We start from the raw sequence: 13,470 nt of genomic DNA on the forward strand, positions 1-13,470 counted from the left end.
TTTCTTCTTCTTTAAAAAGAAAAGAAATTACTTTTTAACTTGACTTCTTTACTTTTTTTTATATGTCCCTCTTTATGTGCCATATACACATACATACATATATATATATATATATATATATATATATATATACTTCCGCATTATTATTACTATAGTATAATACCTCTTTATCTCCACTTCTTCCTCTCTATATGTAAATGTTCCTTTGGTTCCTCTCTTTTCACTATCATTTCTTATACTCTATTTTCATCTTTAACATTTGCATTTTCTGTATATGCTCTTTTCCTTTATATATGCTCATTAAAACACACACACACACACACACACACATATATATATATATATATATATATATATATATTGGTTATTCTTCTTTTTATTATTCATATAGATATATCAATCAATCAAAGCAAGTTTTGTTCTTTTTTCTTTCTTCTTTTTATTTATTATTTTATTTTAGATTCTTAATTTCTTATACACCCGAACCATATACACCACCCAATACGTCACTTTGTGCCAATGCCAAAAGCATAGGATCATCAAAGTATTTGTTTATGCTGACGTCCTCAGACAAACCCTAAAAAGTAGAAGATGTTAAGAACCATAAGAAAGTCAAATTGATTAGAGATATTATAACATCTCTAGATCTTTATCTATTTATTACCTTTCTTCTTCTTGTCTTGACCATAAAGTCTCTGGCAAGATGCTGTGCCGGACTGGGTTCAAGTGGTCTCAAGACAATACTAGCATCGAGAGGATCGCCAGGAACAATCTGCCAGTGATCAAATATCTGCTGGCAGAACGCTTGGCCTTGTGTATGGGTACGAAGATCAGTTTCAAATCCACATGAATCTATAACAGGAATGTACGCCTTGACAGTGTAAAGAGGCGAACCAGGTTTAGGAAGATCCTGGGTTACATGGCCTCTAAAGAATTTATATATGGTATATAGATATACAGAAATAGTAAATAACCGCACACACACACGCACATATATATATTTATATATCTTGTTGATTAATTTACCTTCGCCGTTGTAATACTGCATATACTGCAGAAACACAATCTGCTGGTGCTTGAATCTCAACATAGTAAACAGGCTCCATCAGTCGAGGTGTTGCCTATTTGTTTTTGTATAAATGGTATTAAGAATGTAGGAGCGTGAGTTAATAAAAGTATTAGAATAAGAAGAAAATATCATGTAAAAAACAAATAAGGATCCCCTTTTTGTTTGCTTTTTGCTTTTTGTTTTTGTTTTTGTTTTTGGAGGGGTTTTCATCTTGAAATCACAAACATACCGTCAAGAAGGAGGAGTAACAGACACGACGAGCGGTAGGAATGATTTGACCACCACCTCTATATATCGGCTCATTTGCCAAAACAGCATCTAATATCTTGAATTTGACATTTCGTATGGCTACAAAAAAAAATTGTTAGTCTTTAAAATTTCACTCTCAGTTTCACGTTCACGTTCAAATTCACGTTCAAATTCACGTTCAAATCCAATTATAATAATTACTGTAACATACGTTCATCACACAATGGTCCTTCGCGAGTACCCCACTGGAAACCTTGCTTAATAGAATCCTTGACAGAAAACAAGAGTTTCTTGTCAACTTCTGATGGTAGTGTGTCATCCATCAATACATTTGGCCCCATATCGTCAGGACCAAATGCCCATATTGACCGAGATGCCAACACATCCCACTGATACTTGTTTTGTAAATATTTGCTGAGCTCCTTGACAGGCCAGCGAATATTGATCTCTCCAGTTTCGATATCTTCAGCAAATCCTTTTTCAAGAGGTTCTGCAATAAATGTGAGCTTATTCCTATAATTACAAGCAAAAAATAAAAAATTAGGAAGCATTAGTGTACAAGAAAAAAAAATCATTTGAAAATTTCATTTTAACTAACTAATCAATAAAACCAATCAATCGATCAATTCACTACACTACACTACACTAAATGAACCTTTCTAAAGATATATATACTATGAAAAGTTTGTGCCTTTTGTTTTTTAGTTTTCGAAAATGAAAATACTTTACTTTTTGTTTGGTGTCTCTGCAAAACATTTGAGAGCAGATGTCTCGACCACAGTTTCACAGAAACGGACAACAGGATCAGCTACCTTGAGCTCGATCTCGGCGTACATGCGGCGAAGATCATGTAACACACAGTCAAGGTAAAGTTCACCGGTACCGAGTAAGATGTGTTCGCCAGACTCTTCGACCTTTGTTGTGACAATGGGATAACTTTTGTTGATCTTTCTCAGACCATCGAGCATCTTTGGCAACTCTGACGGGTTGACTGGCTCGATTGCGACCTTTAATGTGGCAGCGGTGGGGAATCGCAGAGGGCGGAAGATATAAGAGTCCTCGCGCGACTTTTGGTTAACGATCGTGGCAGTCTTTATAATCGAACTGTCGACTCCACCAAGTAGCACCCATGCACCTGCAGGTACACCATCGACCTCCATGCGGTATCTGGACTCGTAAACCCACACATTGGAGACCTTTTGCATCGTCATGTCTTCTTCGTCGTCGATCGAGTAACCTTCACCTAAGACGCGGACCATCTGGCCAGCCTTGATGGAGCCGCTCATAACACGTCCAAATGCGTCAAATGCGGTCGCGTCCTCGTCGTTATACAGTTTGACGATCTGGATCATCAGGGGTCCGTCGGGATCACAGCGCTGCATTGCTTGGGCTACCTCAGTATCCATGGGTCCGGTATAGATCTGGGCCACCTTTTGGGCAGCATTGGCAATGGGTGATGCGATGTGCTCTACAACCATGTCTACAAATGCGGCAGGGGGACCAAAGAACTGGGACAACACGAGTCGGAGCAGGACCTTGACATTCAAACCAAACTCCTTTTCCTTGAGTCGGATGTCGAGTGTGCGCAAGGTACGTTTAAGTTCCTTGGTATCCTCTCCGATAATCTGTGTATAAAGCTTGTAGAGGGGCTCGAGAATAAAGTGGATAAACGCACGTTTGCTACCCTCTCCCTGAGGTTTGCGGTGGAAGGTTCCCTTGGCGGGATTGTAGAATACATCACCCCACAAGCGTTTACCAAACTCTTCTGGGTCAATCTCAGCTTCTGTAAACACATACACATTGTCAGAATAAACTTTACCCAATTCACACACAGACCTAAATGTGATTCTTTCTTTCTATTTCTAAAGAAGAATCTTGTGTACAAACCATAAGATTCGGCATAAAGTCTAGCAAATGATTTGAGGGTAAAACACCAGCCAGTTTGGCTGGATGCAAAGCAAACATTGCCGAGTTCGGGTGAGAGACGAATGTCCTCTCCACCTGGTGTGTTTCTGCATTAATATAGGAAAATTTTGTTTTTTTTCGATTAATTAGTTAGGAAAGAACCAACCCAAGAAAATGATAAATGAAGATCATTTCTTTTATTTTAGCCTTTCTTTACTCGTACTGATATATATATATATATATATATCCCTGCATATTTTTTATACTATCATCTCTCTATCTTTATGACTATCTCTGTGTGTGTGCATTATTTGCATGTACCTACCTAATGACAGTGTTGACTTCTTCAATAGTGTGACGCAACTTAAAATATGCATCTGTGGGAGGCAGCTTGAGTTCCAACATCAAGCGATCTACCTTGTTAATAATAAGAGTCATGCCGAGCTTTTCACGAATGCAATGCTTGATGATCTGTTCGGTATTGACCATAACCTACATCACCGACAAAACAGTAAAGAGATTAACTTTTTTTTTGTACAAGCCCAATTAACGGAACAAAATAAAACAGTACTGATCGATAGGTCGACTATTTAATTCAACCATAACCAAGACTCTAGCCTAGCAAGAGAACTTACTCCCTCAATAACATCGACAACAATAGCAACACCGTCACAGAGGCGTGTGGCAGCAACAACTTCGTCAATAAAATTTGTGTGGCCTAGAGCAATAATGTAAAAGAATTTTGCTTCAATAATTCTCTCTTGCCAAAAGAAAAGCAGCACCGACAACAATAAAATACTTCTTTATCTCTATCTCTTCTCTTCCTTTTTTCCTTACCTGGTGTATCAATGACATTCAAAAGATACGATTTTCCATTGAGATCCTGCATAACCATTGTCATTGGCATACTCTTGATACTCACACCTCGTTCTCTTTCTAAGATGTGGGTATCTGTATAACGTTCCTACATACATCTCATTTTTTCAGTATCTGTGTTTTCCTTAATTCCTTTTTTTTGATGATCCACATATTAAACATTTGCATGTTGTGTGTGTGTATCCGTCTCTCTATTTTTGTCTTTACCGGTTGGTCAACATTGATTGGGATATTGTGGGTTTCAGACACAAGAGTATCAACAAACGAGGTTTTGCCGTGGTGAAGGTGGCCGACAATTGCGACATTACGAGTTAATTCCGGAAAGTTCATCATATCCATCATAAACCTTGTTATAAAAAAAACAAGTAAGAATACATATATGTGTATGTATGTATATGCTTACTCTTTACTGAATCGCGTTTCTGGCAAGTTCTTTTCACTGACGTGGAACTTGCGAACCTTGATTGGTGCTACAATTGGTTCTGACAAAGGTTGTGTATCTTCCTCTTGTACAAGTGTCTCGACTTCAGGACCGTATACTTCTTCGGCTGAAGGATAATATTTCTTGTCTTCATGAAGAACGATTTGGTTTGGTGGGATATCTGTACAGGGAAAGTTAACATAATGCATTAATTAATGTCCTTTAAGATAGTTTTTATTATTTTATTATTTTATTATTTTCTTGATGGTGGCTACGGGTCAAGTAGTAATTGTAATCGTATTTGCTGTCGTATTCTTATTCGTGGTTGTAGTTGTAGTTGTAAACGTAATGGTTGTTTTGGATGCCTTTTCTTTTTTTTTTTAAAAAAAAAAAGAGAAAAGTTTTATGCTTTACCATCGATGAGCATTAAAGCAGATTCATTGACATGTTCTGGTTCATTTTCGTCTTCTTCTTCAGACTGAGTTTCCATGCGTGTTTCTTCGTGTTGTTCTTCAAAGTCATCATCATCTTCTTCGACTTCAGGGCCGAGGTAATTGCCAAATTCATCGTAGAGAGAATCGTCCATTGGTTTCTTTGTCGCGTAAGAAATTAAGCTAAAATGTGTTGTAAATTGAGAGATCTGTCAAAGACTTTTTATTAAAAAAAAAAAAAGAAAGTGGGATAGAAAAAGGCTGACGCTTAACAGTGTAGTTTTTGGCTGTAAATGAAAAAAAATAGAAAAAATAGAAGAATCGGTGTATGTTATCAAAAAATACACGTCATAACTGTGACGGGCTCGCATTTGACGCTCTTAAACACATCTGTCTTTTAATAAGTAAAAGAAGGGTAATTTTTATTTTGCATTTATATGTATTTATTAGTTTGTATTATGCTGAGAGGGTAAGCAGTTTGAACATTTGAAAAAAGAGCAAAAAGATGTGTTTTTGAAACAGAGTAAAATATTGAGCATTATAAAATAAATAGATACATACATACATACATACATACATACATATTGTAGTAATAATAATATTCTTATTGTCATCCAAAAAAAAAAAAATTGGCTAAAAAGGAGGCAAAAATCGAATGGTGTTGCGACGTGTGCGACATGCCTCAATTGTGCGTTTTGCGCGTGCTTTATTTCACTACAGTTTTATGTAAAGATTGTATGTACGTATAATACAATATATTACAATATAATTTATATATTAGAATTTTCATTCACATACTTTAAGCAAGTCCAAAAGGAATAATAACCAAGCTTCTTCTCTTTACCTTTTAAAATATTTTATTTTCAATATTTATTTATAGCTATATTTTTTATATATATAATTACTACTATTATTATATATAAAATAATTCTCTGGCTAAAAGAGGGGGTGGGTCTTGTGTTTGATTAAATAACCTCTCAACCACCATTGACACTTCAACTTTGAACTTCTTTTATATATATTTATATATATATATATATATTTTATCAGAATTATTCATTATTATTATTATTTTTAAAATAAATCTAAATATATAAATAAATAATATTCACATTTTCTTCTTCTTCTTCTTTTTCTTCTTCTTCTTCTTTCAAATTTAGCTGTTCCAATTTTCCAGGTAAACTATATAAAAGAAAAAGCAGAATACAATAAAGGGAGGAAAGGGAGGAAGAGGAGTAATACCAATAGTAAAAGTAGTAATATTGGGAGGACTATTAGTAGTATTATATTATATTTTATTTTCTGGTCCTTTTTAAAGACAAGACAAGAAAATAAAATACACCCACAAAAAAACAACAAAAATTAATAATATAATTATTAACTTTATCAATCTTCTTTAAGAAAGACTATACTACTACATACACACGGACGCTCATACTCCAATACAACACTACAACACTACAACATACATACGCACAAGCGCACAAGCGCCCATACATACCCACACAAATACACACAAAGACATACCTTATACATCACACGCCGAAATGGACACCATCTCTGAAAAAGAACCAAAAAGAGACAATCGCTCCCAGGCACCTCTTGCCTTCCTCAACCGGGCTCATCCACTCGATGCTCAAAGTCGGCCATCTTCAGCAGCAGCAGGAACAACAGCAACAACATCTCTAGGTAATCATTCTATATACCTTGGTAATCCCCGGCCCCAACAACAACAGCAACAACAACAGCAACAGCAACGTGCATCTGGTAATACACCTGCAAGAGAATCCCCTTTTCCTCCAGACCATCCGTTGGCTGGACTTGCTCAACCTCCGCAACCACAGTCATTGTACCAACAGCAACAAGTTGGTAGGTTGCAATACTACCACACACGCCCGCCTGTCTATGTAACCAAGCCAACTTTCGGGCTTAAGGATTTTGAGTTACTCGATACCCTGGGAACAGGTACCTTTGGCCGGGTCTACCTAACCAAATTCAAAACGACCAACAAATTCTATGCCATGAAGGTCCTGAAAAAGTCCGAGGTAGTCCGACTAAAGCAAGTAGAACATCTGATGTCCGAGAAGCAAATCTTGGCCTCTGTTCGGTTTCCGTTTGTAGTGGACCTGTAAGCTAAAACACACATACACACTTTTATATACTTTTAGAAATATATATATGAATGAATGAACTGACTGACTGACATGTACGTTGTGTGTGTGTGTATTTTGTATATTTTGTACTATTACTATTCTTTCTTGGGAAAAAACCAATGGAGATTCTGTACTTTCCAGGACGATACGAATCTCTATATGTTGCAAGAATATGTAGTCGGAGGAGAGCTGTTCTCTCATCTGCGACGGGCCGGGCGGTTCACAAATGACATGACACGATTCTATGCGTCCGAGATTGTATTGGCAATTGAATATCTTCACGCAAAGGACATCATCTATCGCGATCTGAAACCCGAGAATCTTCTTGTGGACCACCAGGGGCACATCAAAATTACCGATTTCGGATTTGCAAAGAAGATCGTCCAACGGTAATACAACAGCATATATAAATATAAATATAAATATAAATATATAGAAAGAGAGAGAAAGAGACAATGAATATTTTATATTTTTTTTACTGATACATGTCTGTAGAACATGGACCTTGTGCGGTACTCCAGAGTATCTTGCTCCAGAGATCATTCAAAGCAAAGGGCACGGCAAACCAGTTGACTGGTGGGCGCTTGGGATTCTAATTTTTGAAATGTTGGCAGGGTAAGTTGTATTTATATGTATATTACTTTAATTACTTTATGAATCAAAATTGGATCAAATTGGATCAAATTGGGCTGTGTATTAGGCTGGATTGTGGAAATTACTTTACATCATAATTATTATTAACTGTAAATTAACTTTCTTTATTTCTATATTCAAGGTACCCTCCATTCTTTGATGACCATTCATTTGGTATCTATGAAAAAATTATGGCAGGAAAGGTTCGGTTCCCTACACATTTTGATCCTCTGGCCAAAGATCTCTTAAAAAGACTCCTGGTAGGAGATTGGAGTAAACGGCTAGGCAATCTGGTGGTAAGTCAAAAATTTGATATATATATATAGGCAGATGGATAATTAATATGTGTATATATCTATCTTATTAACTGTCTGTACGTAGGGTGGATCAGAGGAAGTCAAGCGACACAAATGGTTTAGAGGCGTTGACTGGATAGGTTTGCTGGAAAAAAACGTGCGGGTGAGTTGAATTGATTTTATTGATTTATTATCATTACTATTATATACCTATAATATAGTTTTTTTATTAGACGTTTCAAATTCTGATTATTTTGGTTTCAATACAATACAATAATTAAATAATTAAAAAATTAATTGATTAATTAATTAATTTTATATATAATATATATATAAACTTAGGCACCGATCATTCCGCTCTACCGTCACCCAGGCGACACCAGTAATTTTGAAAAGTATCCTGATGAAGCCGAATCCGAGACAAGCTCAACTCCTGGTGAAGATCCTTACAAGCATCTATTCACCGATTTTTCTTGAATTTTACTTTTTATTTATTTATTTTATATTTTTTCTTTCACTTTTTCCTTGTTGCTTATATTTAACCATATAATCTACCCTTCTTCTTCCCCTTCTTCCCCTTCTTCGTTGGCTGATTATCATTTTTATTTATTTATTTATTTTTTACTCTTATAATTATTATTATCATTATTCGTACAAGTATTTTTATTCTTACCGTTACTATCACTATCACTATTACCATTACCATTACCATTACTATTGTTATTATTTGCATTATCATTATTTGCATATCTGAAATCCATTGCTGATCTGAATAATAAGCACTCTTTCCTTCAATCTTCTCTTATTCCCCTTGCCCTTTACCTTTTTCTAGATGCCTTTTTTTTTCTTTAAAAAAATACAATGATATATATATATATATATATATTACGTATAACATTTATCTTTGCAATTGAACCCAATTGAGTGTATTTAGGAAACATTGAGTGGGATAGAGTGTGTATAAAGATTATATAAAGAAAAGGCTAATTGCAGTGATTGTGCCATTATTCCAAGTCGAAGAAATAGTTCAATCCCCGACTATAAGTTGGCTGCTGGTCTTAGCAGGAGATTCTAACCATCCCATCAATAGGCTATCTTTTGTAAATACTGTAATAAAATTAACGCTGTTCTTTTCTTCAGAGAAAATACTCGAGATTGTTCTGATTATATATATATATCTATATCTATATACACTTTTATATATTCTTCTTCCTCCTTTTTTGGTAATGCTTTCTTTCCTTTTTTTTATTGATATTACTCTTCGTCTGATCCTTCTGCTACTGCTACTGCTGCTGATGATGACGATGACGAGTCTCTCTTTTGCTTCTTTGAAACAGTCTCGCCTTCCTTGTCGGTCTCCTTTTCTGCGGATCTCTTCTTGAGACCCTTCATCTTTCTGGTCTGGAGCTTTGCAATCTCTTGGTTTCCAACGTGGATACGGCCATACTTGTCTCCCATTTCGTCTACATTTACATTCTTGACCTTCTTGTGCTACAGAAAACAAACCAAAGAAGAATAAGTAACAAGTTCAAGCAAACACCAAGTAAAATAGCTAGCCAAACAAAACAAAAACAAACAAAAAAAGAACTTTTCTCGTCCTTCCTGATTTATGTATTTTTATTACCTTGATCTCCTTGGGAACCTTGACTGCTGCTGCCCACAGATCAGGCTTGGGTGGAGATGTGCGTCTGATGGTGAAATCGTACATGGGGCCCATTTCTACAAGTTCAACACGGGGTGTCTTTGATCCACTCTTCTTCATCTGAATGGTGTGGGTACGGAAGAAGATCTTATTGTCGGGTGTGGCTGTCAGACTAATCACATACTCGAGACCGTTCAGGTTGACTGCCTCGGTTTCTTCGCCATTGAAAAAATCCAAAAAGTAGTTTTTGATGTTCTTGAATACGATGTCAGAGTCGAATTGCTCGCCACTGAATACCATCAAGGGCTTCATACCAACAGCACATTTGGGGTGCTATAGAGTTAAGTATATATATATATATATAAGTAAGTATAATTAGCGCATGAATCGAAAGAAAGAAAAAAAACATGCAAACAAACAAACAAACAAGCATTGTTGCCTGTACCTTACCTTGATATCATTCATGGAAACTGCCTTTTCAATACCGAGCTCAAACATCTCGAGAATTTGATGGTCAAACATACGGACAAAAGTCAGGTTGTGAGGACGCTTCTTCAAGTGGGTACCAATGACCATAAGTGCAGCATCGTTCTTGTTGGAGAAGAACTGAATCTTTTCCTCATCTTCGAAAGGCTTAATTTCATTCTTCTTTCCAAAGTAGATGCTCTGAGGACGCTTCAATGCACTCTACAAGAAAATATAAAAAAAAACACATTTAGTAATTTAAATTGTTAAAAGACAAAATATATAAAGAAAATCGATACTTTGTACAATCATAAACTAAAAAAAAAAAAGATAGGGAAAGCTTACAAGATCCTTCAGGGCATCATTTACTGTCTGACTGGTTGTGGATCCACGAACAAGCAATGTGGTCTTTGGGTTTTCGACAACTTTTGATTCTCTGTTCTTGAGGAAACGCTTGGAACGGGCGTTCTTTGGTTTTCTAATGGTGAGGCAATGATGTCAATTCAAGTTAAATATAGTATAATTGTATTTATATTTTAAAAAAAAAGTAGCTTGAGTGAAATTTATAATAAATAAATATATATTTATTTATTAGCTAGTAAAGACATACACTGTACGCAACATGATCTCGGTAATTTGTGGTATAGGATCCAGACAAAGCTTTTTTTTTTGTAACTTTTTTTTTCAGTACAGATTTTAAAAAATAAAAGGTTGTCACAAATCCTGGGACGAGGTTTGGCCTGGAAGTGACTGTGAGATTTGTGAAGCCTCTTGTTGGTTTTATTTTATTTTTAATTAGGAAAGAGAGAGGGGAGTCAATTAAAAAAAAATTGAACGAATTTCATTGCAGTCTTTAACCAATCATATCTTCTATAAAGTTCGGTTGGTAAAGATTATCACTACAAAAAATTAATGCCGTTGTTCGAAATCTACAGTACTTGAACTTTCCGTAGCGAAGAGATACATAAAACTTACAGGGAGAGGGGAAAATTCTGCCCTCCTCTCCAAAAAAAAAAGTATGCTAGCATCAATCTAAAATTGGCTCTTCCGCTTTGACAAGAAAAGGTTCAACCTTTATTCAAACAAGAAGATTGTTTAAATTGTAGGGCAAATTTGACATTTTTCTATGTAAATATTGTTTTTAATCAGAATTAATTCAATATGCCATCGCCTATCAGCATAAAGACAATCTTTGATTTACACTTTTGGTGTACAGACTAAAAAGAATTATAAAAGTTCAATATTTTCATTAGCAAAAAAAAATAAAAAAAAAATAAAACTATTGTCCAATTATATTGCTGAATATAAGAATCTGGCTTAAAATTATGATTTGGTTGACCACCCCGGCATCTTACTTGATATGTTTAATAATTATTATTTGTTTCTTCTTTTTCTTTTGTTGAAGCTTTCATACTATTTGAGCTTTATATGTATATTTTTGTGAGTAAAAAACATACCATCTTAAAGAATAAGGAAGAGATTGAAGAATGAAAAGGATTTACTGTAGGCAGTGCTAACAACAATTAAGATCAAATACTATATTTGAGCATCAGAAATAATTTGTCCCTATTTTATTTTAATTTATTTTATTTTGCTATTTTGCTTGTAGGTTTTCAGAATATAGCTGTTGCAGCTATTCCTATCGTTCGAGCAAGCACTAGATGATCAGGTACTGTATTGTTGTTACTATTGAGAGGAAAATATCGAGTAGAATAAGCTTACCAATAAATTTGATCACATTGACCAAAGATGATATTAAAATAAAAGATTGGAAGAAATAATTATCTCATGTTAATGGTCTTTCATAAGCCAAAAAGATCACACCGCGCATCAAGTGCTTAAAGGTGATACACTTCAAAATAGAAGCACAAATGACAACACACGTACAATCACTCGCATTCTCACCCACACACGCATGTGCTTCTTCACTCTCTTTGTTTAGGATATTAAAAAGTATTACAGTCAAAAAAGGGTCTTGGTTTCCCTTGTTGTTGGGGGTGAAAGAAGAATGAGAATGATAATGGGTTATTACAAACAATAATGATTTTTTATACATACATATATGTGTTCCTTTTGGACATGGCTTTCTTTTTTCTTTTTTCTTTTTTCTCTGCCGTGAGAATACCACAGAGCTGGTACTGTGGAGCTTTGGATTGAAACTTTTATTGTTATTATTTTATTCAAGGCACTAAAATTGTACGGAATGGCACGGAATGGGTGCAAAGTTTTTGCAAAATTGTACTTTGATAAATGTACATTGTATTATAGTCCCTCTACTGTATTGCTCATTCCAAATAATGTATATTATTTCTTTCTTCTTCTTCTTATTATTATTATGATTACAATTATACCTTCTATAGACTCTAAGCAAAGTCTATTCATTCGCTTGTATTTTATTTTGTAAAGGAAACGAGTCATTTAAAGTTTATTGTTATTTCTTTTAAAAAAATGATCTTTAAATGGAAAACCTAAAAATTGCTGCATTTTAAGGTATTACAAGATTCGTAGCTCTTCAGCCTTGTCTTCTTTATTTTATTTTTGTCATTATCAACTACAGTTTTTCTCTTTCTCTTTCTTTCTCTTGCTAGGGTAGTATTCACTTGTTCCGGACCCAGTAAATGATCCGAGTAATTACACTTGGTGTTATCTCTCTTTCTCTCTCTCTCTCTCTCTCTGTGTGTGTGTGTGTGTGTATGGAAGAGTTTTTGCAGAGCAGATGACTTTGTGTTGTTACATATTAAATTTTTATCATATTTATTTATTTACTCAATTTATGTATATATATATATAATCTCAGAATTTGCTAAGCTATTTTGTAATCAAGTAGATTCAAAGAGATATGATCTACAACAGAAAAGCACGCCATTCTGGGGGGAGCTATATCACCTCTTCTTTGCCTTGACTCTACTGTATTCTAGTTTTTGGACCTTTGTTTTCATTTACTTCTTTAAACCTCCAAGATATATCACAAAAAAGGAAAGTAGGACAGACACAAAGAGAGAGAGAGAAAGATAGATAGATAGATAGATAGATAGATAGATAGATATACTTTTCACCTAATTATTTATTTATTTCTATATATTACTATCAAAAAATAAAAATAATATGATAGACTATGAAGATTTTATACTTGCTTGTTAGTATCAAAAACAGGTATTTATTGTCTATTTAAACTCGTGTGTAGTGCGTATATTGTGTAATGTGTTTATTATAATTTTTCTTTTAATCGATTAAAATGAAAAACATGTACAAACAAAAAGTCCAAAAAAAACACATACACACACTATGAATTTCACATTGAATAAGGTTTGGTTGTAATACTTGCTTGAG

The 13,470-nt window shown here is 34.7% G+C and overlaps 3 protein-coding genes across 3 annotated transcripts; 1 reads left to right on the top strand and 2 right to left on the bottom strand.

Annotated features, from left to right (window-relative positions):
- Nucleotides 1–331: 331 nt before the first annotated feature.
- On the bottom strand, nt 332–5,231 carry PHYBLDRAFT_126476 (hypothetical protein). The gene is made up of 13 exons (XM_018429106.1): nt 4,935–5,231; nt 4,503–4,701; nt 4,307–4,445; nt 4,061–4,187; nt 3,859–3,941; nt 3,549–3,715; nt 3,206–3,330; nt 2,048–3,098; nt 1,530–1,831; nt 1,299–1,417; nt 1,027–1,121; nt 665–926; nt 332–577 (listed from the first exon to the last, which is right to left on the bottom strand). Exons 1-13 carry the CDS (start codon nt 5,104–5,106, stop codon nt 473–475), a joined length of 2,946 nt encoding a protein of 981 aa, XP_018288141.1. The 5' UTR covers nt 5,107–5,231; the 3' UTR covers nt 332–472.
- A 1,648-nt stretch (nt 5,232–6,879) lies between these two features.
- pkaC8 (protein kinase A catalytic subunit) lies at nt 6,880–8,504 on the top strand (the record flags this gene model as incomplete). Its single annotated transcript, XM_018439995.1, has 6 exons — nt 6,880–7,079; nt 7,230–7,493; nt 7,600–7,719; nt 7,880–8,033; nt 8,119–8,196; nt 8,376–8,504. Coding segments are annotated over 6 exons (945 nt in total), but the record flags the coding sequence as incomplete, so codon positions are not given.
- Nucleotides 8,505–9,139: 635 nt separating this feature from the next.
- Nucleotides 9,140–10,792, bottom strand: PHYBLDRAFT_126479 (hypothetical protein). The gene is made up of 5 exons (XM_018429107.1): nt 10,751–10,792; nt 10,486–10,618; nt 10,126–10,362; nt 9,658–10,008; nt 9,140–9,524 (listed from the first exon to the last, which is right to left on the bottom strand). The coding sequence occupies exons 1-5, from the start codon at nt 10,762–10,764 to the stop codon at nt 9,288–9,290; spliced, it is 972 nt and encodes a 323-aa protein (XP_018288143.1). The 5' UTR covers nt 10,765–10,792; the 3' UTR covers nt 9,140–9,287.
- Between the last annotated feature and the right edge of the window lie 2,678 nt (nt 10,793–13,470).

The sequence above is a fragment of the Phycomyces blakesleeanus genome (assembly GCF_001638985.1).
Source record: "Phycomyces blakesleeanus NRRL 1555(-) unplaced genomic scaffold PHYBLscaffold_19, whole genome shotgun sequence".
Lineage (NCBI taxonomy): Eukaryota > Fungi > Mucoromycota > Mucoromycetes > Mucorales > Phycomycetaceae > Phycomyces > Phycomyces blakesleeanus.

Excerpts from the sequence above, each read along its gene's own strand:
- PHYBLDRAFT_126476 (XM_018429106.1), bottom strand. The coding sequence starts at position 5,106 with ATGGACGATTCTCTCTACGATGAATTTGGCAATTACCTCGGCCCTGAA. Across the intron at positions 3,099-3,205 it reads ACTTTATGCCGAATCTTATG|CTGAGATTGACCCAGAAGAG; the intron begins GTTTGTACACAA and ends TGTTTACAGAAG. Across the intron at positions 1,418-1,529 it reads AGGACCATTGTGTGATGAAC|CCATACGAAATGTCAAATTC; the intron begins GTATGTTACAGT and ends TTTTTTTTGTAG.
- PHYBLDRAFT_126479 (XM_018429107.1), bottom strand. Across the intron at positions 10,009-10,125 it reads TTTCCATGAATGATATCAAG|CACCCCAAATGTGCTGTTGG; the intron begins GTAAGGTACAGG and ends TTAACTCTATAG. Across the intron at positions 9,525-9,657 it reads AGGTTCCCAAGGAGATCAAG|CACAAGAAGGTCAAGAATGT; the intron begins GTAATAAAAATA and ends TGTTTTCTGTAG.